The sequence below is a fragment of the Triturus cristatus genome, chromosome 3_2, assembly GCF_964204655.1.
Source record: "Triturus cristatus chromosome 3_2, aTriCri1.1, whole genome shotgun sequence".
NCBI lineage: Eukaryota > Metazoa > Chordata > Amphibia > Caudata > Salamandridae > Triturus > Triturus cristatus.
Window position 1 is genome coordinate 875478066 of NC_140584.1, and position 24069 is coordinate 875502134.

At 45.1% G+C, this 24069-nt stretch overlaps 1 protein-coding gene across 2 annotated transcripts in view; it reads left to right on the forward strand.

The window, feature by feature from the left end:
• The window catches only part of CPD (carboxypeptidase D), a 752391-nt gene that overhangs the window by 704851 nt on the left and 23471 nt on the right, over positions 1-24069 (forward strand). For both annotated transcript variants that reach the window (XM_085649244.1, XM_085649245.1), the window contains exons 18-19: positions 1373-1504; positions 23769-23954. In XM_085649244.1, coding sequence (XP_085505370.1) covers positions 1373-1504; positions 23769-23954 — 318 coding nt within the window. The remainder of the gene's footprint in view (positions 1-1372; positions 1505-23768; positions 23955-24069) is intronic.

Genomic DNA, 24069 nt, shown 5'->3' on the forward strand with positions numbered 1-24069 from the left:
CAGCAGACTCGACTACGGAAACGCCCTCTACGCGAGAGCCCCGACCAAGCTCATCAAACGACTACAACGCATCCAAAACGCCTCGGCACGACTGATCCTCGACGTACCACGACACGACCACATCACCCCCCACTTGAGAAACCTGCACTGGCTCCCCGTCAACAAGAGGATATCCTTCAAGCTCCTCATCCACGCACACAAAGCACTTCACAAGACCGGCCCAGCCTACCTCAACAGATGGCTCTCCATCTACATTGTAAGTGGTAAATGAACAGATAATCGCACTCCTGGATAAAATGAGTATCTCATGGGTAAGTAGGTCGGTGGTGCAATTGCGTGAATCCTCCTGAGTGTGAGGATGTTGTAAGGTATTGACTGCACTCCTTAAATCGTAAAAATCGTAAAAGCATTTATTTTGAAACAATGAAAGTTATCCTTTTCAACAATTAAACCATGAAGAATTAATGGATTTAAGTACAAGATCAAATAAAGGATCAAAATACAAAGAAAGGTTGTTTATTTTTGATTACATCTCTCAAGAGTGCAAAAGGGAGACACTCTTTACGATTTAAGGAGTGCAGTCAATATCTCCATCTACATTCCCAACCGCCAGCTATGCTCCTCCGACCTCACACTCGCCACCGTCCCGCGCATCCGAAGAACCACCACCGGCGGGAGAGCCTTCTCCCACCTCGCCGCCAAGACATGGAACCCCCTCCCACTGAGCCTACGACAGACCCAAGACCTGCTGACCTTGAGGATACTCAAGACCTGGCTGTTCGATCAGTAGCGCCCCCTCCCCTCCCCCCCCCCCCCCCGCACCTTGAGACCCTCGCGGGTATGTTGTGCGCTTTACAAATGATTGATTGATGGCATAGTCTGTACCTAATTAAAAACTTACCATGCCACTCGTAGCCTCAGCATGATGAGCAATAGCATGGATGCCCAACAAAACCTCATAACGGTACTTAAATTTTATTCCTGCATTAACCTTTAGAACCACCTTTACGCATCACATTTCTGCGTGCTTCTTAATGTACTGCCTTCATGTAGAAGTGTTGACCATCATTGATAAATAGTGACTTCACCCAAAAGCAGACCTCTGTCAGATTTACAGCAATCGTCTTTAAGTATTACCCTATTTAGGACTTATCAGTATGATGCAGACTGCATCATATTAAACTAGTTTTGTGAGTTAAATGAATTTACTATTAATGACCAGCGAGACGATGCTTTTCCGGTTCATCATTGCACTCCAGGGGCATTGGCTTGTACAGGTGCAGCATTTGTCATGTATAATTCCGGTGCTTTGCGATGTGTGCATTTATTGCCTTTAATACTCCTCTTGTCTCGTCTTGCTTCTCTTTTTCAGGATTACAGTGTTACATTTGGTCATTGTCCCGAGATCACAGTTTTCACAAGCTGCTGCTTCTTTCCAAGTGCTGGACAGCTCCCTTCGCTCTGGGCTGACAACAAAAAATCCCTGCTGAGCATGCTGGTGGAGGTCAGACACTTAGTGATATAAGGAGCCAGTCTTTTTTATGGGTGTTTGGTCTACTGTGGCACATATTTTCATTTGCGAAACATACATTTAAGTACAGTTCATCTTGATAAGGTATTTACTTAGGAGTATTTTAAGGGTAGCTCTCTGCTTGTGAAAAAACACAACATTTACTGCATTGTACATTGAAGTCCTTTACTATAGCGAAGTGGATATTTTTTGACTACTCAATTGAATTTTTCATTGTTTGAATAATTTCGTCATTCAGCTGGGTAACCCAGTAGAAGGTTTGAGTGGTTTTACAATGCATACATTTAAACAGTATTGTAAGTAGCCTATTCACCAATAGGCTACAGAGGTAATTAGAGAGAACCTTTAAACTCTAAACCAAGCAGGGCTCCGATTCAACTACATGTCAAGCAAAATGGAATCAATCCCTCAGAGCTCAGCTCTTTTGTGGCATTTTCTGATTATTGGCTTCACTTATGCTACCTACAGATGCGCACACCAGGTAAGCACTCTTATCAGTTACTTTGTGGCTTTTTCTTTCTCAAAAGAATGTATTATATGTACCCCATAGCGGACACTCCCCTAGGACCTGCGCCATAAAACACAGCCCAAGAGCCCACGATGTAAACTAGTCCTTCCCATGTCACTAGAACAACAATGCACGCTGCCATGGAGGACCCACTGACCCCCTCCCAGCTGCGCTCATTCCCCCCATCATTCCCCCCTATTGATCCCACATCAATACCCCAGTTCAGCACCCAGGTTTAAGTCCAGATACAAATCTGTTACCTAACCAACACCAGAGAGGGACTGAGCACATGGCCACACATTAGAACAGTAAGCTTTAAGTACTCATAGTAACAAAGAGTAGACAAAGCCCTGTCGCCAAAGCTCTCATGACCAAACAGAACTCAGAACACACAAGTCTCACATAAAACAACATCGCCTATGCACAACACAGGGACTATACTGACCCATTAACACAACTGTGAGAGACTGCAACTATAAATGTACATCTGACAAGCCTACAATACCTTTGTATACCTACGAATGTACCTCAAGATTGAAACCATTGCCGATGTTTAACTGTATCGAATATGTTAAAAAAATCAATTAAAAAAAATAATATATATGATTTCCCTTCCACATTGCCCAGAAAAGGTATTCTCTTTGGTTTAAGAGAAATGCCCATTCGAGCCATCAGTTATTGCAATACTTCAGCCGTTTCTGAAGGTGTATCGCTTCTCTCTGTGTTGACAACAAACTGCAGTCATTCATTTATAATAGATGCAGCTCTGGTTGTAGCTATCTTGATGTGTCACAGCTGGCTATACATGACATCAGTCCAACAATGAATGTTTTGATTATTCTTACAAGTTCACACAGTTTTGATGAAGTTGTTCAATGGAGCCATATCAAAGGTGTCCAAACAAAAGAGGAACAGGGCCTGCTACACAGGTTTCTTTTTCATCTGCAAAAAATCAGGCAGTTGTTGTCCATTTTGAATCTACTCAAATTATTTCAGCCAACAGCTCCCCTTCTAAAGCATTGACAAAACATTCAACTCAACTTGTCTGAAGGTTGATGATCCACCTAAACCATTGACAATGCCTCAGATTAATAGTAAACCTTGGTATTACCAGTCCCAGCTACTACACTTTTGCCTAATACATGCTCAATCAACTTTCACCAAGTATATGCTACCTCAGGAGTTCAAACATTCCCATATCCCATTACCTTGACAACTGGATTAAGCCAGATTGTATCTGCTGGAATTAATGTTCCTGCTGCCATTATCAATAGCATGCAATTATAGGGACGGTCCTTGAATGCAGGAAAAAATATTTCTTATACCTTCGCAGGACATGAGCAGGGATCATTGCTAAAGGCAAAAGTAGATCCATCCAGAGTTAGTTCAGAAAAAACTGAAAAACATGATGAGATGCACTTTTTGATGATATAGGCACACAGGCTAGTGCATGAACTGCTCTGCCTGTTACATCCTTGCTTTATGTGTCAAAACAAGGGTGATAAAGGGTTCCAGCTACTTTTGGAGAGAGGCAACGGAACTGGGAAATGAAAAATACATGCATCAGCTTCCAGGTTTGCCAACAGTCAGGCAGAGTCCTCAAAAGGGACAAAACTGCTTATCAAGAGTGTGGATGGTAGGTGTCCAGTAGATGTTCTTGTCTTCAATTCTGGTGAGCTTCTTGAACTATTTTCCTTGAGAGCAAACTCAGACTTCGCCAGCAAAACACTAGTAGCAGGGTGGTGAAGTTTGAGGTTGTTTTGAATCCATTGCCTTTGCTTAAGTGAATTCACCTGATTCACATGTGTTTTGCCATGATGGAGGAATGCCTTCTTACTTTGTCCCCAGTCTAGGAACGTGGACCCAAGTTTGCATACATAGAGTCCAATGTCTGTTTTTTATATTATATGTTCAACCACAACACTTATCTAAGAATGACAAAGTGATACACCTCAACTCTGCCTTTGTACAGTTAACTTCATGTGTTCCTGAGGATCTAGGACTAAGAAATTTGGATACTTCAAAGCACTTGTAGGTGTCCATGATGAAAAATATTTTTGAAAATGTAAAAGGTTCTGCTTCAGGCCTTGGCATAAGTGTCTTCAACTACTTACCAACCCAGCGTCAATAGATACTATCACATATCTGCTGCTTTTACCATGATTAAAATAACTTCTTTGTTTGGATCCACCTGGAGGTAGTTTTGCAGTTCCTAAGGGAGCTGGGTCAACTTTTACTTCTACTTTTATCAAAATAATATAATTCTTGCTAGGTTTATTCAGCAGGTTCTGCCAGCTTCCATCCCTCAGTACAATACTAGCATAGGCCTCACTTATAACAACGCAACAAAAACGAAGGCGCCAGGCTTTTCACAATTCTAGCCAGCTTTTCTATCCTTTGCCTGCTATAGCAACAGATGGGCTATCACCAAGCTAGGTACATTACAGTGGATTAGAGAGTTCATCACAATGCCAAAAGAAAGCTGTGTGCCCCCTATCGAAGTTCAATTCTGATAGCGTAATGGTATGACAGCATCACTCTTTGTGGGGTAGGCCTTTAGCACATGCATCAAAGGCACCAACATGGAGGATGTACCATGCTTTTGCAAGACATTGTTGCTCAGACAAGATCAGAAATGTGACTTGTGCCAGAGGTGCTCAGGAATCTCCTTATATAAGATGAGTCTCGTGCTTCCTCTACTATTTTACTGTTTACTGCTTGCTTGTCTTAATTTAAACGCTTATTTCTGTGAACAAGTCAGTGCTGAAGAAGAAAAAATGATTTTCATATTAATCTGCCACCTAGTGGTGAGACCAGAAACAGCCTCTGAAGTTTGAAAACCAACTTTGCACTCCAGCCATGCAGGCTTCTGCAATATTCATGTCTTCTATCCCTGCATGTAGGCACAGGTTTCCAGTTTGTGTTTGGTCGTCGTTCCGATCGGCACAGTGGCATTGAAGCGCAGGTTATGGCAGATGCAGCACTTTAAGCTCACTTCCAATGGCCCTGAACAGAGTAAGACTTACAGCAAGTAAAGTCCAGGTGCTGACTTGAAGATGAAAGTGAAGTCTTTGATATCCTTGCTACTTCAGAACAGTAGGCAAACCAGCAAGCTCTTTGAGTGTACTTAGGTTCTAGAATATAGAAATGCAGGTCCAGTCCTTCTTACTCCTAGGCAAGAAGCAGCAGGTCAATACAGCAACGCAGTGCAGCAAAGTGGCAGTACCTCTTGGCAGCACAACAGTCCTCCTTCTTGGTAGAATGTTCTTGTGAGAAGTTGACCTGGTATATGCTGCCCACTAGTTATAGGGGGCACCATGCACCAGTCCAAACGACCCTTATTGATGATTAGGTTAAAGACAACCTTTATTGAAAGCTATCCTAGTGGTAGCTATGGAGAGCAGCCTTCAGGTTAAGTCTCGAAGGAATGTAAAGCAGCTTGGTTTACCAGATTATAACCCCCTGAATGACCAAATGAAAGGAGAACGACACAAGGTATATATAAAATATTTGTATTTATTACTAAACACTCTCTACTAACCTCTATGAGATTAGAGAACAAGATACCAATATTAAAACACACGGTGTCCAGGGGTACAGGTTGAACGGTCCCCACGAGGGCTGTGGGTCTCAGGTTTGCTGAGAGCACTAGTCAACCTCGGGGAAGCTTGGGAACCCATCTCCTGTGTTGCAAAATCTTCGGAGTCCTTCAGGAGCTGTGTAGATGCTAACTGGTCTGATGCGTTTCAGGTGCCTGCCTTGCAGGGGAGTAACTCCTTTACTCCAAGGGAGATTCTTCAGTCATCCAATGAAGTGTAGATAGTCGAAGTACTTGGTTTCTGTAGCAGAGTTTCATCCAGGTAAATCTAAAGTCCTGTAGCCAGGGGTTCCTACTTTATACCCAAGGAAGGGGTGGGACAAACTCTGGAGACCCACCTATGGGAGGGTCAGGACAGAGGGGTGGCTACACCCATGTCCTTTGTCCAGTTTAGCACCAAAGCAGGGGCTGATAGCTCCTGTAACCGGTTTGAGCTGGACTATGCACAGGGACACCAAATGTGCCACCAGTGCAGACATCAAAGCACTCTTGGAGTGCACCCACCCAGCCGCAATACACTGAAGCCTGTCTGGGAGGTGGTCACACCTCCCTGTGACAGGAAACCTATTGTCCAGCCGTCCCCTGCCAGAGTTTCGTCCAGCAGCAGGAGAGGAGACTAGTGTCTGTGGCTGGCAGCATCCATTTTGTGATGCCAGGGTCTGTAAAGCTGGTACCGGGTGTACCGGTGTTGTCATATTTCTCCCTCTAGTAGGGTGGAATCATACCTCCCACACCAGTTACTGGTGTGGAGGTATGATTCCAAGGTGTTTGACACCAAACACGACATGTTTCCATGCAGCCGTTTTAAAGTTAGCATTTACCGCAAGTTTATAATGCACAAACAACCCCGGAATAGAGGTTCCGAAGGCTGCAGACGTGCTCTGCTCATGCAGTAGCACCCTCTCACATAAAACCCAGCACTCTACCTTCAGGATTGATAAGACCTGCTATAGGGGTGACTGATAGGTTTATATGTGCAGTGATATGGATAGATATAGTGAACCTATATCTAAGTAAGGGGTGCATGCACCACCTTACACAGGCTGCTGTAGCAGACGTGTTGTCATTTTGAATGGTCTCCTAGGGGTGGCATAATACGTGCTGTAGCCCCGGAGAGAGGCCTTTTGGGTACCTATGCCCTGGGTACACAGTATACCATATACTAGGGACTGATAAGGGTACCCCAGAATCCAATCTGGAGTGTACCTAAAGTACATGAGCAACCAATTTAGGGAGAAAGCAGATAGACGGGGGTCCTGGTTAGCAGGATCCCAGTCAAACGAAGTCGAAAACCAGCAAAACACCAGGAAAAAAGTGGGGGTAACCATGCAGTCAGATTCCACCTTCCTACAGTCCTCCGTTCCAGAAGTGTGATGGTGGTGGTGGTGTGAAGGGCCCAGTACTTATGCCCACTTGGGCCTTTGAAGTAGGGAGACTTCAAAGAGATGCTTTGAAGTGCAGAAGACCCTGCCTTTCCTGCCCTGGCTCCAGACTCACTCCAGGAGGGTATGCAGTCTTTTGTGTGGGGACAGGACACATTCCTTTTAGGTGGGTGTAGAGTATCCGCTCCTCCCTCCCATCCTGCTCAGGATGACCGTTCAACATGCAAATGGCTACTCAGTCACACCTACCCTTCCTTTGTGTGTGGCTGTCTAGAGGGAATGCAGGATGCCAGCTGTTACCCACACCAGATGTGTATTCCAGAGACCGGTAGAAGGCACCTTATGGTTTAAGTAAGAAAATGGCAACTTTCTAAAAGTGGAATTTTCAGAACTGTAATATAAAAACCAACTTCACCATCAGTTGTATTTTTTAATTGTGAGCCCAGTGACACCAAATTTGGGATTCCCCTCTCTTTCGAATTGGCAATTACACCTATAAAATGTAAATAAGGCAATCCCAATGTTAACCTATGGGAGAGATTGGCCTTGCAGTAGTGAAAAACAAATGTAAGTATATTTCACTACCAAGACATGTAAAATTTAAAAACACGTCCTACTTTTTAAATGAATTGCACCCTGATCATGGGCTGTCCAGAGCAAACATAAGGGTGACCTATATGTAATCAAAATGAAGGTTTGGGCCTTGCAAGTAGGTTCACTTGCCAGGTTGACAAAGCAGTGTAAAACTGCACACACAGGCTCTGCAGTGGCAGGCCTGTGACATGTTTAAAGGGCTACTTAAGTGGGTGTCACAATCAGTGCTGCAAGCCCACTAGCAGCATTTGATTTACAGGCTCTGGGCACATGCAGTGCACTTTACCAGGACTTATAAGTAAATCAAATATGCCAGTTGTGGCTAAAACAAATATTACTATGATTAAAGTAAAGAACACTTGCACTTTAGCACTGTTTAGCAGTGTCCAATTGCTTAAATTCAGCCATATGATTACCCCATGCCTACCGGCAATGGGTATGACCCATTGCACAATTTATAATATGGACTTTAGAGACAACCCATCTTTCAAGCCATATCCAGTAAAAACTAGCAACAACTAAGTCCGCAAAACAGGTCAGAATGCAAAACATCAGGGGAACCCACACCAAGGATACCAAGATGCTAGAAATGCCTTCTCCATTATGGCAACGAGATTTTAAAGTGAATCCTAACCCCAGACGAACGGTCCCCTAGGCTCGTATTACAAGTAGAATTGATTACGAAACCTCCCTCTACATCTGAATCCAAGCCCATTTATACGCCGACTCCATACCACCCAGAACGCCACCGCCAGACTCTTCCATAATCTCCCATGCAATAACCACGTCTCTCTACACCTCCACAATCTCCACTGACTCCCAGTCCAGGAAAGATGTAAGTTGAAGATACTCCCCCGCAACTACAAAGATCTCTACAACATCAGTTAGCTTGCCTCAACCACTGCCTCAACTTCTACCAATCCACCACACACCTTTAATCAGTGTCTCAGGCAAAAGCACACATCCCTTGCATCAAGAAGACCAGAAGCTGAGGACGCTCCTTCTCATACCTCGCAGCCAAGACCTGAAACGTACTCCCGAAACACCTCAGAACCCCTTTCCCTTATGAACTTCCGCAGGAACCTCAAGACACTGCTCTTCCAGATGAAACCGGCATGATCTCCTCATCCTCCCTCAGGCCTGCTCTGCTCAGCACTTAGATGCCCTCACGAGTGATTAGCCACACTCCACACAACATAACACCACCAAACTTCTCACTGCCATCGTACGGCTGCCCTTCGGGTCTTTACCAACATCCTAACCCCAGTGGTGGCCTTTCTGCAGAAGCAAAAGGTCCTACCTAGACTGAAAGAAGCAGATTCTTGCCTTGCCCTGGCATTCAGGACCCGACATTAGTAGTAGGTTCACAGTAAACTACTGTAAATCTTAGTTGGGGCTATGCAAAGGTATTTACTTCCCATTCTTGGCCACAGTCTAGTAATAACATTCCGCCCTGCTCCTTTAAGCTTCAGATTGGGCCTTGAAAAAGATTTTCCAAAGGAACAGCTCACTTCATGCTTTATGTGGTACCAGCAGTGCTCTGGCCACAGATCCACTCACCCTCTACGGATGTGACGATGCTGAGCTATGAAGGCATCACCAAAAGGGTCTGATGTCAGTTCTCTTTTTCCACAATCCTTGGGTGCACAACTGCCATACCTTGTGAAGGGCCCTTATGTGTAACTGAGTAAGGATTGTGAAGAAACATTTAGCTGGATTTTAAAGACTGGACACTGGTTTTCAGGTAAACTACTAGCCAACATACTGGAGATGCCATTCAGTGGCAAACCTATTTGGTGAAAAAGCAGATTCCTGATTGGGGTACTCCAAAACTTCAGGGCAGGTCAAGACAACGGTTTTTATGGCTAACATAGCAGCAGTACTGAAAGTTTCAAAGTTGGTTACGTAGCAGGACATGATATCCACCCTCCAACCTGGACATATTCAGTCAGACACCAGAAACCTTCCTTGATCCCAACACCAATAAAACTGCTTTGGTCGCAAAGGATAAGTAGGTAGTTAAGCTATGACCTGTATGCCTTACAGATTAAGCATGAGAGAGCATAACCTCAATGAACAAACACCGCTACTTATCAAACCCTCTTTCCTACCATCTGGTAACATAACCCTCTGGATGGAGGAATAGTGCCTATCAGCAAAGGGAAGACCTATGTGAAGTCTGTCATTCTAACCTTTTCCAGAAACAGATCAGGCATATTTCAGATTGTTGCGTGTCCTGACAAGTGATGACTGCGCAAGTTTAATATTAGATCTTCAGTACCACTAACTTTTTTTAGGAAGTCAAGATTTAAGATAGTTGTTATAGCACAAATTTGGCAGACCCCTAGACTTTCAGGAATGGACCGTGTCTTTGAACCAGCGCATTGCTTATTTTCCTAATGAAGTTCTGCAAAACATGGGTGTGTCATGGTAGGAATGGAGCATTTTAATTCTGTATTTTGCTGCTTCAAATTTACGTTGGCTCTGAGGTTATGAAAGACAGTTTGCCCTCTTCATTATCTATGCTGGGGGATGGTTAGGAAAAGCATTTGATTATTATTTTCAACCTCTTCTTCATAAGGGTACGTCAAAAAATCAAGGGCAGTGGTCTCAGAACAAACTTCCTTGCATCCTCTACCACCGAACACATCGTGAGGGAGATGTTGGAAGAGAGGGGTGCAGGAGGTTGTCTGCATGTAAAAATTGAGTCCCTCTCTCCCTTTTTAGAGAGTGAGGGAATGTACCTTGATGCATGCATATCACTCAACAGTGTCAGATGTCATTTTTCTGCTAGAAACTCATGTAATCAATTTACACAGTCATTAAAATCTTTAGACAGCACACTATAATAGAAAGGATTAGAATTAATAGAAGGGTAAACTGTGTGGTGTTTGAAGATTGACTCTGGTACTAGCCAAAGATTGTCTTATAGTTCCTCCCTGATCAATCCTCCTTTTGAAGGTCCCTTAATTAGTCAACAAGTGTCCTCTGTCTCGGGCCTGCATCATTTTAGTTTTCCCACAGTGGTTTCACCTTTTGATATTTCATGGAAAATGACGTTTCCAGTGTTTTTCACTCTGACACATCAGTTGAAAGAGGAGTACCAGTTGCATAGGTTGGGTCCTAAGTTAACACTTTGCTTACACATTAACAGAAGAAGGAACAGCAAGTTGATGACCAGTTGTTTGGCGTTTTTTTTCCTTGACAAAACAAAGGTAACCTAATGCATTAGAAAGTCTTCTGTATTTACAGGTTACTTGCTGGGCCAATTACTATAACACATTTCCCTGGTCACATCAGCTTCGGATCTGCAATTTCTGTTTGCCAATAGACCATAACAAGGACATCTGTTTAGCGTGAAGGGAAACCATCAGGTACCAAAGAGGTAGACACTGGGCACTCTACAGAACGCAGTGCCAAAGCTTTTCCGAACCCTTGGCCGACCAGGGCATCAAGCCCAACTGAGAAAACAGTGGAGCTTCTACTCCTCTAGAGCCCCATGAGACGTGGAGTCCTGATTGCGTCCCTTAATGACAGATTTCGGCGGCCAATAGTCTCCCCTAGCGAAAGCCACACCTGGAACCACATAACTCAATAAAAAAAACATGCAGGGCATCTTCTCATTTGGGCTCGACCTCAGGCAGAGCATCTGCTTCAGGTCAAGGAAAGGCACCAAGACAACCATGCCTAGTGCCCTGAACCAACACTAAAGACATCTGCAATCATCCAAGCCACTGTTCCGGAAATACCTTGACCCCAGAAAGGGCCCTTTTTGGCACCAGAAACCAGATCTGAGTCAGAGAACAGGAGCCTTGACACAGAGTCACTTGAGCCTAAATCTCAATGGCGAGAAATCCAGCCTCGGCACTGAGAGCCTGCTCAGTTGGTTTCAGATCTGGAGTGTGCTCCTAAAACACCCTCACAGCCCACTTTGAGCTCTACACCAGCAGAGCCTAAGATTGGTGAATGCTCAAAACAAGCTGTACTGTTAGGCAGAGAAGAAATTAGATTGACCTTGTCTCTGGGCAAATCTTATGTTTTCTCACAACACAATCGCCACATGCCAAAATGCAACACCTCACATTTGAAGATGCTAGTTCAGGTGAGCTCAGACCTTTTCAGATGCATAAGAAGAACGCAATGAAATCCACAACACCTCTGTTGCCCCTCCCACACATATTGTCCACAATCCATACACTTACATTTTGATCAGGAGTCCCTAGAAAATCAGCCAGAGCCATATGATTACCCCACGCCTACCAGCAATGGGGATGAGCCATTGCACAATTATAACATGGACTTTAGAGATAACCCATCTTTCAAGCCATATCCAGTAAAAACCATCAACATTCTATAATACAACAGAATGTCATACTGTTATACAAAGAGCGGTGAACCATCCCAAGGTAAATGTTTATGTAGAGGATAACTATTTCCTCATTGAGACCCTTTCAAAGATAAAGTAGTCTGTGCAATATTTAGCAATGCCGAGGAGTATGTTAAAATGTGCCACCAAGAATTTCAAAGACCTCAGTCCCCAGACTTCACACCCTGGGTGGAGAGGTACAAGGAATCTCTACAGGCTGCATGAAACCTATATGGTTATGTTCCATAAACCTCCCTCATTGCCCATATTGACAAGAAAGGCCTTCACTCAGGCAGCTGGTTGGACCCCCTACCCCACTCCCCCCCCCCCTGGCTATTGCAAGAGGAATTGCAGTTACTGCAGAAGGGAGAGATACAAAGTGTAGAAAGGATAGGAAACGAGATAAAAAAAAAGGGGGAGGGAGAGGCGGAAAGGCCAGGATAGGTGAAAGGGAAGAACTCTCCACTCAGCATAGTCAATAGCCTACACAAACTTCAGTGCACCAAACATCACACCTCACTTGATGAGGGCAGGAACCGCTCCCCTCTTTGACAGGGCTATAAGACAGGTCGTTGTACGGGTAGAAATGTGTAGGCATGCTCTCATGCAGTTGGGAATGTCAGGGAGCCGCCACATCTGCAGGCTCAGTGTTATGAAGTCTGAGCTACGTCACCAAAGAGGGCCCATAAATATTTCGGGCATGAGCGGGTGGGCATCAGCTCTCAATATGTGTCAAGCAGCTCCTGACAAGGAGCAGCATCCCCAAGCCACTTATCCTTGCTGGGCGCCTGCAGTCTGCCCAGTGCATCACCAACCTGCGCTTAGACAGCAGCATCGCCATCAGCAGATAGGCCTCCAGGGGGACTCCTTTAACATAGCCCAAGAACGCGATACGTAAAGAGCACTCTGGGAGGTGATAGTCACTATGTCATCAAGTACTCCTGTCCCAAATTCCAGCAACTCAAGCCAGTCCCAAGCAAGGTGCAGGAAGTCAACCCATGGCGTAGCGCTCGCAACACACATCCACCACAAGTCCGATCCTAAGCAATCCCATTGGCGTGTGGTATAGTCTGTGTAAGTAATTAAAGTGTATCAGGCGCCACCTATAGTTCTGGGATAATGTCTTGGACTGGGAATAACCAAACATTAATTGTTCCACACTAATCACTACATTGAGGTCGTCTGACAAAAACCTAGAGGGTAGAGGGCGAGCAGACCAGGTCAGTCACTGGCATACCAGCATAGATGTGCGTGATCAGCGTGATGGGGGTGGGGTGGTCAATAAGCATTTACTTCAGCACCTAAAACGTTGGTGGTGGTTGCCAAGGATGGGTCATGGAGGCCTCGCGGGTACACGCAGAGCTCCTAATAGGTCATAGTGTCTAGAATCGAGACAGCAGAGCAGAGTCCTGAAATACCTGCTGGGCGCAGAAAACCTGCTCTCTGGGCATGGCGTGCCAAAGGAATTCAGCTGCAGCAGATGCAGTCGCTTCTAGGTTCCCGCGGCAGCAGCGGGTATCCCAGAATCAGAGCCGATTAGGCAAACAGATAGCCAAGACGCGCCTTTCTCTGCAAATTGTTCCAAGCCCACACCGTGCAGACCACTATATCCACCTAATGCCCCACAGTCCTGATCGAACCATAGAGAGCTGTCTGCAGTGGGCACGGGGCCACATGCTCGTTCTCTGGTGCTTACAGGCCTGCCTGCTCAAAAGGGAGCTTTTGTACTTCTCAGGCTACCTGTGGTTGTTTGCCAGCCCATTCCAATGAGATATGGTAAGAACAGATTGTTTTGCGGAAGAATGCCGGTAGAATTTTGGGGAGTATTAATATTTCCGCTATAGCTAACCTTCCAGTAAGGGACAATGGTAACTTCGCCCAGGCAGCAACGTGGCCCTCCAGCCATGTCGTCAACCTGCAATAGTTCTCACTCCAAAGTTAATCCATATCCCGGCAAAGCCAGACCCCCAGATAGTAGACTGGGTCTTGGGCCCACATCAGTGGGAGGTCGGAGGTGAATGGCTGGAAGATCTCAGTGAGTGGAAATAAGATGGATTTCGCCCAGTTAATAGTGATTCCCTGCAATGCTGCCAAGAGAATTAATTCCCGGAGAAGCAGATCTAAGTTTTCGGACGGGTCTTGGATGTACATGGTGACGTCATCCACATACATGCAAAAACAACAATTGATGGACAGAATGCAGAACAATGTCATACATTCACCCCAGTACAGAGATCTGGGCCTAAATCCATCGTTTTTTGCTCACCATGCCGTTCCAGTTTGAACCCAGCCATATGCAAATCAGTCTTGACCCTGTGCCTCATGGGTACAGTCCAGCCCGAACTGCCAAGCCAGGTCCTCCCTGGACTGGAAACAAGCATCCTACGACCGGTTTCGGGGTTTCAGCCCTCTTCAGCCAGGATAGCTTGATTCCAGTGGCATGGAGAGCACGGGACCCACGTCTGGGCACCCTTCCCACTCGGGGTGACAAATGCAAAAACAACAATTGATGGACAGAATGCAGAACAATGTCATACATTCACCCCAGTACAGAGATCTGGGCCTAAATCCATCGTTTTTTGCTCACCATGCCGTTCCAGTTTGAACCCAGCCATATTCAAATCAGTCTTGACCCTGTGCCTCATGGGTACAGTCCAGCCCGAACTGCCAAGCCAGGTCCTCCCTGGACTGGAAACAAGCATCCTACGACCGGTTTCGGGGTTTCAGCCCTCTTCAGCCAGGATAGCTTGATTCCAGTGGCATGGAGAGCACGGGACCCACGTCTGGGCACCCTTCCCACTCGGGGTGACAAATGCAAAAACAACAATTGATGGACAGAATGCAGAACAATGTCATACATTCACCCCAGTACAGAGATCTGGGCCTAAATCCATCGTTTTTTTTGCTCACCATGCCGTTCCAGTTTGAACCCAGCCATATGCAAATCAGTCTTGACCCTGTGCCTCATGGGTACAGTCCAGCCCGAACTGCCAAGCCAGATCCTCCCTGGACTGGAAACAAGCATCCTACGACCGTTTTTTAAATGCCAGAAACCGGTCCTAGGAAGCTTGTTTCCGGTCCAGGGAAGGCATGGCTTGGCAGTTCGGGCTGGACTGTTCCCATGAGGCACAGGGTCAGACTGATTTGCATATGGCCATGTCTGAACTGGGGTGGCAGAGTGGGCTAAAGAATGGTGATGGATCAAACCCAGATCTGTTGACTGGGTGTGAGTGTTTGAATGGTTCTGATGCTCCGTCCATCACCACCCCCTTTTGTACCGCTTTGTTCACCATAAGTTGGCAGGGTATGCTCAGACGTGAGTCCCTTGCTCACTTTGCCACTGGATTCAAGCAAGCCTGGCTGAAGACGGCTGAAATGCCAGAAACCGGTCCTAGGAAGCTTGTTTCCGGTCCAGGGAAGGCATGGCTTGGCAGTTCGGGCTGGACTGTTCCCATGAGGCACAGGGTCAGACTGATTTGCATATGGCCATGTCTGAACTGGGGTGGCAGAGTGGGCTAAAGAACGGTGATGGATCAAACCCAGATCTGTTAACTGGGTGTGAGTGTTTGATTGGTTCTGATGCTCCGTCCATCACCACCCCCTTTTGTAACGTCATCCACATACATGGCAACAAGGAGAGGTGCAAATGTCTCAGATGGCAGCAAGGGGTTCCATCACAATGGCAAATACAATGGGTGATAATGGCCACCCATGTCGCCTGCCCCAGGATACCACAAAGGGGGGCAGAAATGGTCTCATTTATCTGCAAGCATGCAACGGACTGGGTGTAGAGTAAACTGATTAGATGTATGAACTTAGTGCGGTCTCTTAAGCATCCAAGAAGTTGGAAAAGGAATGGCCATTCGAGGGAGTCATATGTCCTAGTGGCATCCAGGAATGCAGCGGTAGCCTTAAGGTTAGGATCAATCGTGTGAGAAACGTGCGCTAATTATGGGCCGCCGATCGGTCCGACACAAGGCCAGACTCTTCTGGTCGGGCAATGAGTGGTAGAGAGGGAGGAGGGGCGAGGCAATCAACTTAGCCAGGATTCTGTTAGTAATATGTATCATAGAGAGCGGCCTATAAGAATCGCAAAGCTTGGGGTCTTTATCAGGTTTTATAATAGTGACAATTCAACTTGCACGGTCTTCATACATGTCAAGGTGGTGTAGGACGAGCAGGGCTGCCTACTCCTTGTAGATGGAGGTGGTAAAACCATCAAGGCATAGACCCTTATCACTGGGTAACTCCCCAATAACCTGGTCAATATCCTCCAACCATGAACGGTTAATTGAAGAAAAGACGATGATCTTCTTCCAATCACAGCAATTGTATCAAGTCCAGGTTGGGAGTTAAGTCAGAGGGGCATGTGGGGGGGGGGTGAAACCTTAGTGGAGGAGTACAGATCTGTATAGAACCCCACCATGGTGCGCTGTTTGGTATCAGCGTCTGTCTGAAACTAGAGATGATCGTCCAGAAGTATGACCATATGGTGACTTGGCCAGGGTTTGTGCAGTAGCCTAGCCAATGTCTTGCCTGCCCGGTCTCCCGCTCCATACCGCTGGGAATGGGCTTCTCTCCAAAGGTAGTGCTTTTTCCGCTATGCCACCTCTTCAAACTCCCCCAGTTTGCTATGGATAGATGCGAGCAGGTCGCCGTCACTAAGTCTCAAAGTAATGTAGCTCGAATTTCGCCTCCAGCCAAGTCAAGTCCTTGCAAAGCGTTTTCAACACTCCAGCCTGCTTAGTAATGCAGACCCTGTGGATGACCACCTTGAAAGCCTCCCACAGGGCAGACAGGGAAGTGACAGACTGTGTGTTATATTTGAAATATTCTGTGATGGCCGCCCGAATCTCGCTTTGTAACACCTGATATTGCAGCGTCCTGGGCAGAAGTTTCCAGGAGAACTCCTGCGAAGCAGCTTCAGGCGAGTGAAGCTCTAACAGAACAGGAGCAGGATCAGATAGTGTGCGCAGTAGGTGCTGGACATTCAAGGTCCAGGCAGCATCTCTGGTGGCAGGCGAAAGTCGATCCTGAACCAAGTATTGTGTGGATGTTACACAAGTGCCCTCAGAGCTGTGAATGTGTGGGGAGGGTGGGCTAGATGTCAGTAAGATTGTTATCCGTACAGGCGGTGTCTCACTGGATCTATCCGCACTGGGGTCCAGTACCTTGTTAAAGTCCTGCGCCAGACGTGTGTGGCAACACGTGTGCAGCATTTTTAGTATCTTCTGGTCTGTTCAAGCAAGAAACATTTTCTTTGGTTAAAATCTACAAAATATGCTGAAGATGATGGTTTATGTAGCAAGTTCGGCAAATCCATAATTATTGACAAAATGCAATGGCTGCAGTATCACATAATTATAGTGGTCCTGGTGGTAAGTGGCAAACATTACCAATTCAGTATTTTAATATCTGTAGTCACAACAGCACTAGAGTGTTTACCAAAGGATTGGCAGCAGTGAAGGTTCATCTGAAGCAACTTGATAGATATCTTTCCACATCTGGACGACTGCCTGGAATGAACAACTGTCGACAAAAATGTCTTGTCCCCTACTCCATAAATTAAGCTTCACAGTAAATGTGAAAAAACTGCACCTTTCTCCCCAACAAACTCACCCTTTCTTTGGAGCCACACTGAACACGATAACAGGTAAGGCCTACCCCCAACAACGAGAGTGATGGACTTTCAATGACTGCTTCCCCACTACCAGATGTCACATCTTCTAACTCTAAGAAAGATCATGAAATTACTGTGAATGACTGCATCTTGTATTTCAGTTGTTCCAAATGTGCGTTTATACATGTGTCCACCACAGGGATATCCAAAACGGTAATGGGCACAAGCAACTAGTCAATGGCGAAGATCTCATGAACGTGTTACTAGGCACAGTCCCTTCATTTGTAAGTGACTCTTAGTTGCCCTTAATCATTAGCACAGACACATCCATTTCTCTGTATGGGGATGCACACTTGGGCCAGCTAACAATTTAAGGCCAGTGATCACAACAACAGATACTGCATATCAGTAAGCTGGAACTTATGGCAGTACAGCTTGCACTTTGTGCATTTTACACACACATTCACAGGACGAAAGTGCTCATACGAACGTACAACATGTCCACCATGTATTGAACAAGCATTGGCATAGCCAATAGGTCTCGCCTTTGGGACCTTATAAGTGTTTAGTCATGCAACAGTTAATGTTGTTGCAGTAAGGATATTGTGCTGCATAACTAAATAATTATAAGGTCCCGAAGGCGAGATCGCTTGACTATGCCAATGCTTGTTCTAAATTGGTGTGGGATTCTTCTTGTGTTGTGTTTTCACTTTATTACTGTTTGAAGTGCTGCATACATACTTTACACATTGCCTCTAAGTTAAGCCTGACTGCTTTGGTACCAAAATACCAGAGGGTAGAGCACTAGTTAATTTGGGGTTTGCTTGTGACCTCACCCTGACAAGGATTGTGGTTGCTGCAGGAGTAGGGTTTCACCCCTCTCAACCAGTAACCCAATTTCCTACAGGTTCTATCCCAGAGATTGATTAAACCTTGCAAGTTGGGCTGTGACACCTTTGGGGACTTTTGGGGGGGCTTTTTATTGCAGATCCTTCCAGAGGGGAACAGACTATATAAAACATCCATTGCCCAGCAAACTTCACCCATGAAAAAAGGCAGCGCTTGAGAGGTTCTGCAGCATTAGAAAGCAGTGTGAATGAGAAGCTGGGATGCCAGCATGTGCAACCCCACATTTACAGCTAAAGAGCAAGCAAAAGGGGTTAGGCTATAACTGTTAAATTAAAAAATAAGGTTACTTTTATAAACGGCTCCCTTTCAAGTACCATAAAGGAGTATTTCCAAAACCATAAACAGTTTTTCATAGTGGTGAATAAAACTGATTTTGCTGGAAAACTGTTCCCGAATCTAATAATTATCCTCTTCTTCCTCTTAATTCAGTCTGTGTTTTGCCGCGGAGCGGCCCGGTTGCCAGGGGTAGTCGTCAGGGGGATTACGGTTCTACTAGCCTCCCACCAGGAGGCCGGGCAGCCTGTAATTACCAAAGAGCATCCCTTTTGATTGAAGGAAAAGTTTCAGAAATGGACTAAAATGCTGAATAATACGCGTGATTAGTAATTTGTAGCTGTGGATCAGGGGTTCCCCTTCCACCAGTAGTGTTTGTTGAAAAAATAATAAACCGGGCACCTGGGGGGAGTTTTAGGATTCCATTTTCCTCGCCAGTCAATGGAGGTTCTATAAAACTATTACCGCTTCTCGGAGTACCTGATGCGGGCTCGGTAATCACCCTCGGAACATTTATCTGTATATTCCATTGTGGTAAAGCCCTGAATAAAATCTTTTCAAGCAGCATCTTTTATATGACGCCCTGGATTTCTAAATGAAAACAGGGCTCAAATTATCAAATTTTCCTTACAAAAGAGTGGAAAGAACAACTGTGCGGCCTCGATGGCCGCACCAGAAGGTGGTGTGATAAAAGGCGGACTCCGGGTGAATGCTGGACTCACATCAATGCCTTATTGTGAGTGTTCCTGAGACAAATGAGCACAGGCGAAGATTTAAGCTGTGTAATTAAATTTCACACAATATGAAACCGCAAATTACATGTAAATTATGAATGGCCTGGCCCTTACTTTCCGTTGCCGTGCTCAGTGAGAGAGGTGTAAGTGAAATCATTAGACTATACTGGTCGGCAGACACTTTCAAAGGTTGTCTTCAGGCACACACAGCTAGCTTGGCACAAACGATGGACTCTGGGGACTATTTCAAAGGGCGCGCGAACAATGCGCGACCAGCCTTTGATTGTGTTTGTCCGCCTAGGTATGAAATGGACATTATCACAATATTGTATCGCGCTCCAAGAGACATAGGTTTTCTCTCAAGCATGACATGACTGGGAGCACACTGACCCTTGCTCGCTGCGTGCGAGGAGGAGGGACCCATGAATAGCGGGTATCACTTTGACCAAATACAGCTTTCACAGATGCAAATAAATGACAATGTCTTTAACAATTCCAAACAAATATACGTGTCATTACAGATTTTTTTTATTTACATTCGTTTGCCTACAAACCATTTGCATATATTTGCGTATGAATATACTAATATTTTAATTCACTTTGTTTCGTACCTATCCATTTTGCTAAAGAGTAAATATTTATTTGGAAACCTTACTAGCTATAGAAATTATTATACTTATTCTAAAATGTGATAACAAATTGCATAAACATACTTTCTTACCAAATTCAAGCTAACAGCAAACACAATGGACGCCCCACGAGCAGGCTGCCAGCGGCACAAGAAATGACTGTTTTAATTTCTGGATATTGCTTTTCAAAAGTTCAGAGCAGGTTCTTCTTTTAGTTTGCTCTTCCATGTCTTCTGTATAGTCTCCACTAAGGCTGCCTGAGCCCTCATTCGCCACAAAGTGGGGATTCCTCAGTTTTCTCTGTACACTGCTGTTTGAGCCTGCCTTAGTCAGGTAACACCTGGGGCCAGCTCGCTCCACCACTTGGTCCCACCTTCTGGCGTTCCTCTAAATTGTGGCACCATTTGCAGGAGACATAGGCTAAACAACGAACTGTGGACTCACACGATTCAGCGGACAAAGCTCTCTCGCCATCAGCATTGGGCTTACAAGCCAGCACTTTCCTGCAGCACAGACTGCTGCTGTTACAGCCCTGTTTATATTCTGCTGCTGCCACTTCCTGCAAGAACCTCGAGTCGAGACCAGGAAGAGGAAGGCAAGGCATTCTGGTGCTATCCCAGAGTGATGTACACCATCCGGGGCGCTTCTGTGATTGAGCTGCTTATCTGTGGGTTTTGAGTTTATGTTGCCTTTGTTATCTGTTAATGTGGATAAAGTGGGTACGGTGAGGATCTCTGCTTGTCTGATAATCTGTATTGGTCCTCTCTGGCATGAATAAAAATATTCAACTAAAAAAAGGCAAGGCAGAGGTAATAGCGGATACCCCAATCACACTTAAATGTCATTCTTTCGATAAACATACATTTAAGGTGCAGCCAAGGTGAAAGCAAGGTTAGACCACAGTCTGGAAGAAGCAGAAGAGCAGAATCCATTGTAGCACAGCCCTTAGAATGGTAAAGATGATGATTGCCAAGCTGAACACTTTACTTACGTCGTATGCATTAGAGGTGCAGTAGGGCAAGACATCCAGACTTTTCCCTGAACCCTTTCTGAGGCTGATGAGGTCTCCAAATAAGGGTTTGCCATAGCGGAAAGTCTCCTTGCTGGTAAGCCATTATTTCAGATTTCTAGTACTTAACTAGCCGTGCCTCCTGGGACTGAAAAGCTTTTGAGGAAAAACGTGTTCTCATATAAAAAAAAAGCTGTCATCTCCACTGTCCAGCAGAGGGCGCTGCTGCTCCATCCTACTGCAGACTGCATGCTCTCCACGCGCATGTGGACAGCCCGCCGTGGCATTTCTGTTGCTATGACAACAAAATGGCGTCGGACTGTCCACAGTCCCTATGGAAACGGCCATGCTGTTTGCTTTGGACAAATGGCAAGAGCAGCCATCTTTGTCCATGCAGACGCGTGCATGCAAGCGTTTGGCAGAATAGATTACAAAAGGCACTCGCATGACGAGAGCAGCGCTTGCGCTGCTTTCGCCAGGCGAGACCCAAAAGGCAGAGGCATCTGTCCTCCCCATATAGCACGGTCATTTTTCATCAGGTCTTTTTCCTCATGGAACATCTCCCATGACTGGACGACAGCTTTGCAGACTTGCTAAGCAAGGCTCATCAACAAACACAAATCGGAGATGTATGTCCTAGGACTTCAGCAGAACTTTCGCTGCTTGTGCATGGCTGCAATCTGTCTCTTTGCCACTGCAGAGAATGCAAAATGGCCAAACTTACCCTCTAGGTTCCCACAGTCTGTGGGCTGTGCTCTGTGAATTAACTTGTCAGGAATATTTGCCTATGCTTTTCCTCCTATTCCACTGATTCTTTCCATAGTGAGGAAGATCAAACTAGCATTAATGAGGCTTATTCTTGTCACACCAAATTGGGCAAGAAAACACTGGTACTCAGAACCCCGAGGCATGTTGATACAGCCTCATGGAAAAACTACCTTTCTGTGCAGACCTACTCTGCTTCGGGGGTCACCCTGAAATCAGTGCCTAGAACCTTGCTATTTGCCAAGTGAAGTCTTTGAATTCGGGTACTTTCGACTGCCACAAGAGTGCATGCTCATTCTTAGAGTGGCTCTTAAACCTACTACAAGAGCTTGTAAACGGCAAAATGGAAACAATTTGTTCACTATCGTAGTAGCCCTTACGGGTTTCAGCAAATACATCATTTGATTCATGCTGCACATGCAAGAGGCTGGCTTAGCAGCGTACATGCAGATCAGGCAACACCAATCTGATTAAAATTCCAGCTGTCGAAGCCTTTATGGAAGGCTTTAAAGGACTAATCGCTTCGAGAACAGCACTAGTTTCCTCGTTGGGTCTTCATTTTGTACTCACCCAACTAAAGCTTCTTGTTGAGCCAATGCATTCATGACATTCCAGTTACTTTCATGAACAGTGGCACTTCTTTATAGAAAGTGAATTACAATCCCTAACTGTGGAGGAACGTTTCATCCAGGTTCACAAAGATTAGGTAGTCCTTGGAACAAACCCTCGTTTTCTGCCTAAGGTCGTTTCCTGGTTCATTATTAACCAGACTATTGACTTGCCAACAAGTATTTTCTTACATAATTTAGATGTAAAGAGGGCACTGTTATTACATCGACCATATGAAGTAATAGAGACAAAAAAGCAACTTTTCATAGCTTTTCCCAGACGCCACGTTGGTAGTCCAATTTCCAAGTCTGACATTGTAAGGTGGATAGTTATGTGCATAGTGGTTACATGGTTCTGTACTCTGGTTATATGGGACAAAGCTGTGCATTGTGTTCTTCTCTAATGTGTTTTGATACTTTAAGAGTTGAGTGCACTCAATTAATAAATACAGGTGTTATTCAAAGTGCATACAGTATCAAGGGCACATTCTACTTACAAAAAAGAGCCACTATTTTAAAGCTGGAACATGGTCAGCAATTCACACTTTCACAAAGCACTGTGTGCAAATTCAAGTATGCCTCACTTCTGCCAAGAGTCAGAAGTGGGACAAACTGACCTCAAAACTCATCAACTGCTGCTTCCAAGCCAATGTTTTAGATAAGAAGGCACTGCTTTTCAGTTTCTGCAAAGTATGTAATCTACAGCAGCACATGCTGCAAACTGAATGTTACTTTCCTGTAAAAAACAAGTTTGCAGCTTGTACTGCTGTAGATTCACATGCACGCTCCTGCCTATTCAGATGTAAGCTCGTCATATGTTTGCCATAATATTTCCATAATATTTCATCAAGCAGATTTTTGATACACCAGTTTACATAAACCGTCCTCTTTTGCTACACTTCATATATGTTTTCTCACAAGCATTGCAAAAATAATCTGAGGTGGAGTCTGTCGGGGAGGAATTGTGAATCCACTCAAAACCGAAATGTTTATTTCAAAGAAAAACTTGTAGCATCTGCACCCAAAACTAGATGGCAGGACAATGCACAGCATGTGAATATGCAGCACTGCAAGCTGCAATCCAATTGTTACACATAAGTAATGTTCTCCATTCATCTGAAAGAACCTGTTTGTTCCTTCTTGGGGATGTCCTCACAAACTAGACTCCTAGGCCAGTGTAATTCTAGCTGCACATCTTACTGTATTGTACTTAGTTTTAATTCTTTACCTTTATTTTTACAGGTGCACAAGGGCGTGCATGGTGTTGTGAAAGACACAAGAGGTAACCCAGTCCCAAAAGCAGTCATTGTGCTGAACCAAGGAGTGAAAGTCTATACTAATGAGGGCGGCTACTTCCATGTCCTGCTTGCACCTGGATTCCATAACATAAACGCAATGGCAGATGGGTATCAGCAACAACGCACCCAGGTGAGGGACAACCCATACTAAAAATCTAAAGGAGCTAAGAAGATAGTAATATAAAGTTCCAAGTGTTAACATTTACTGTTACAGGATAGACCATGAGAGTCCAGTAGGAAGGAAA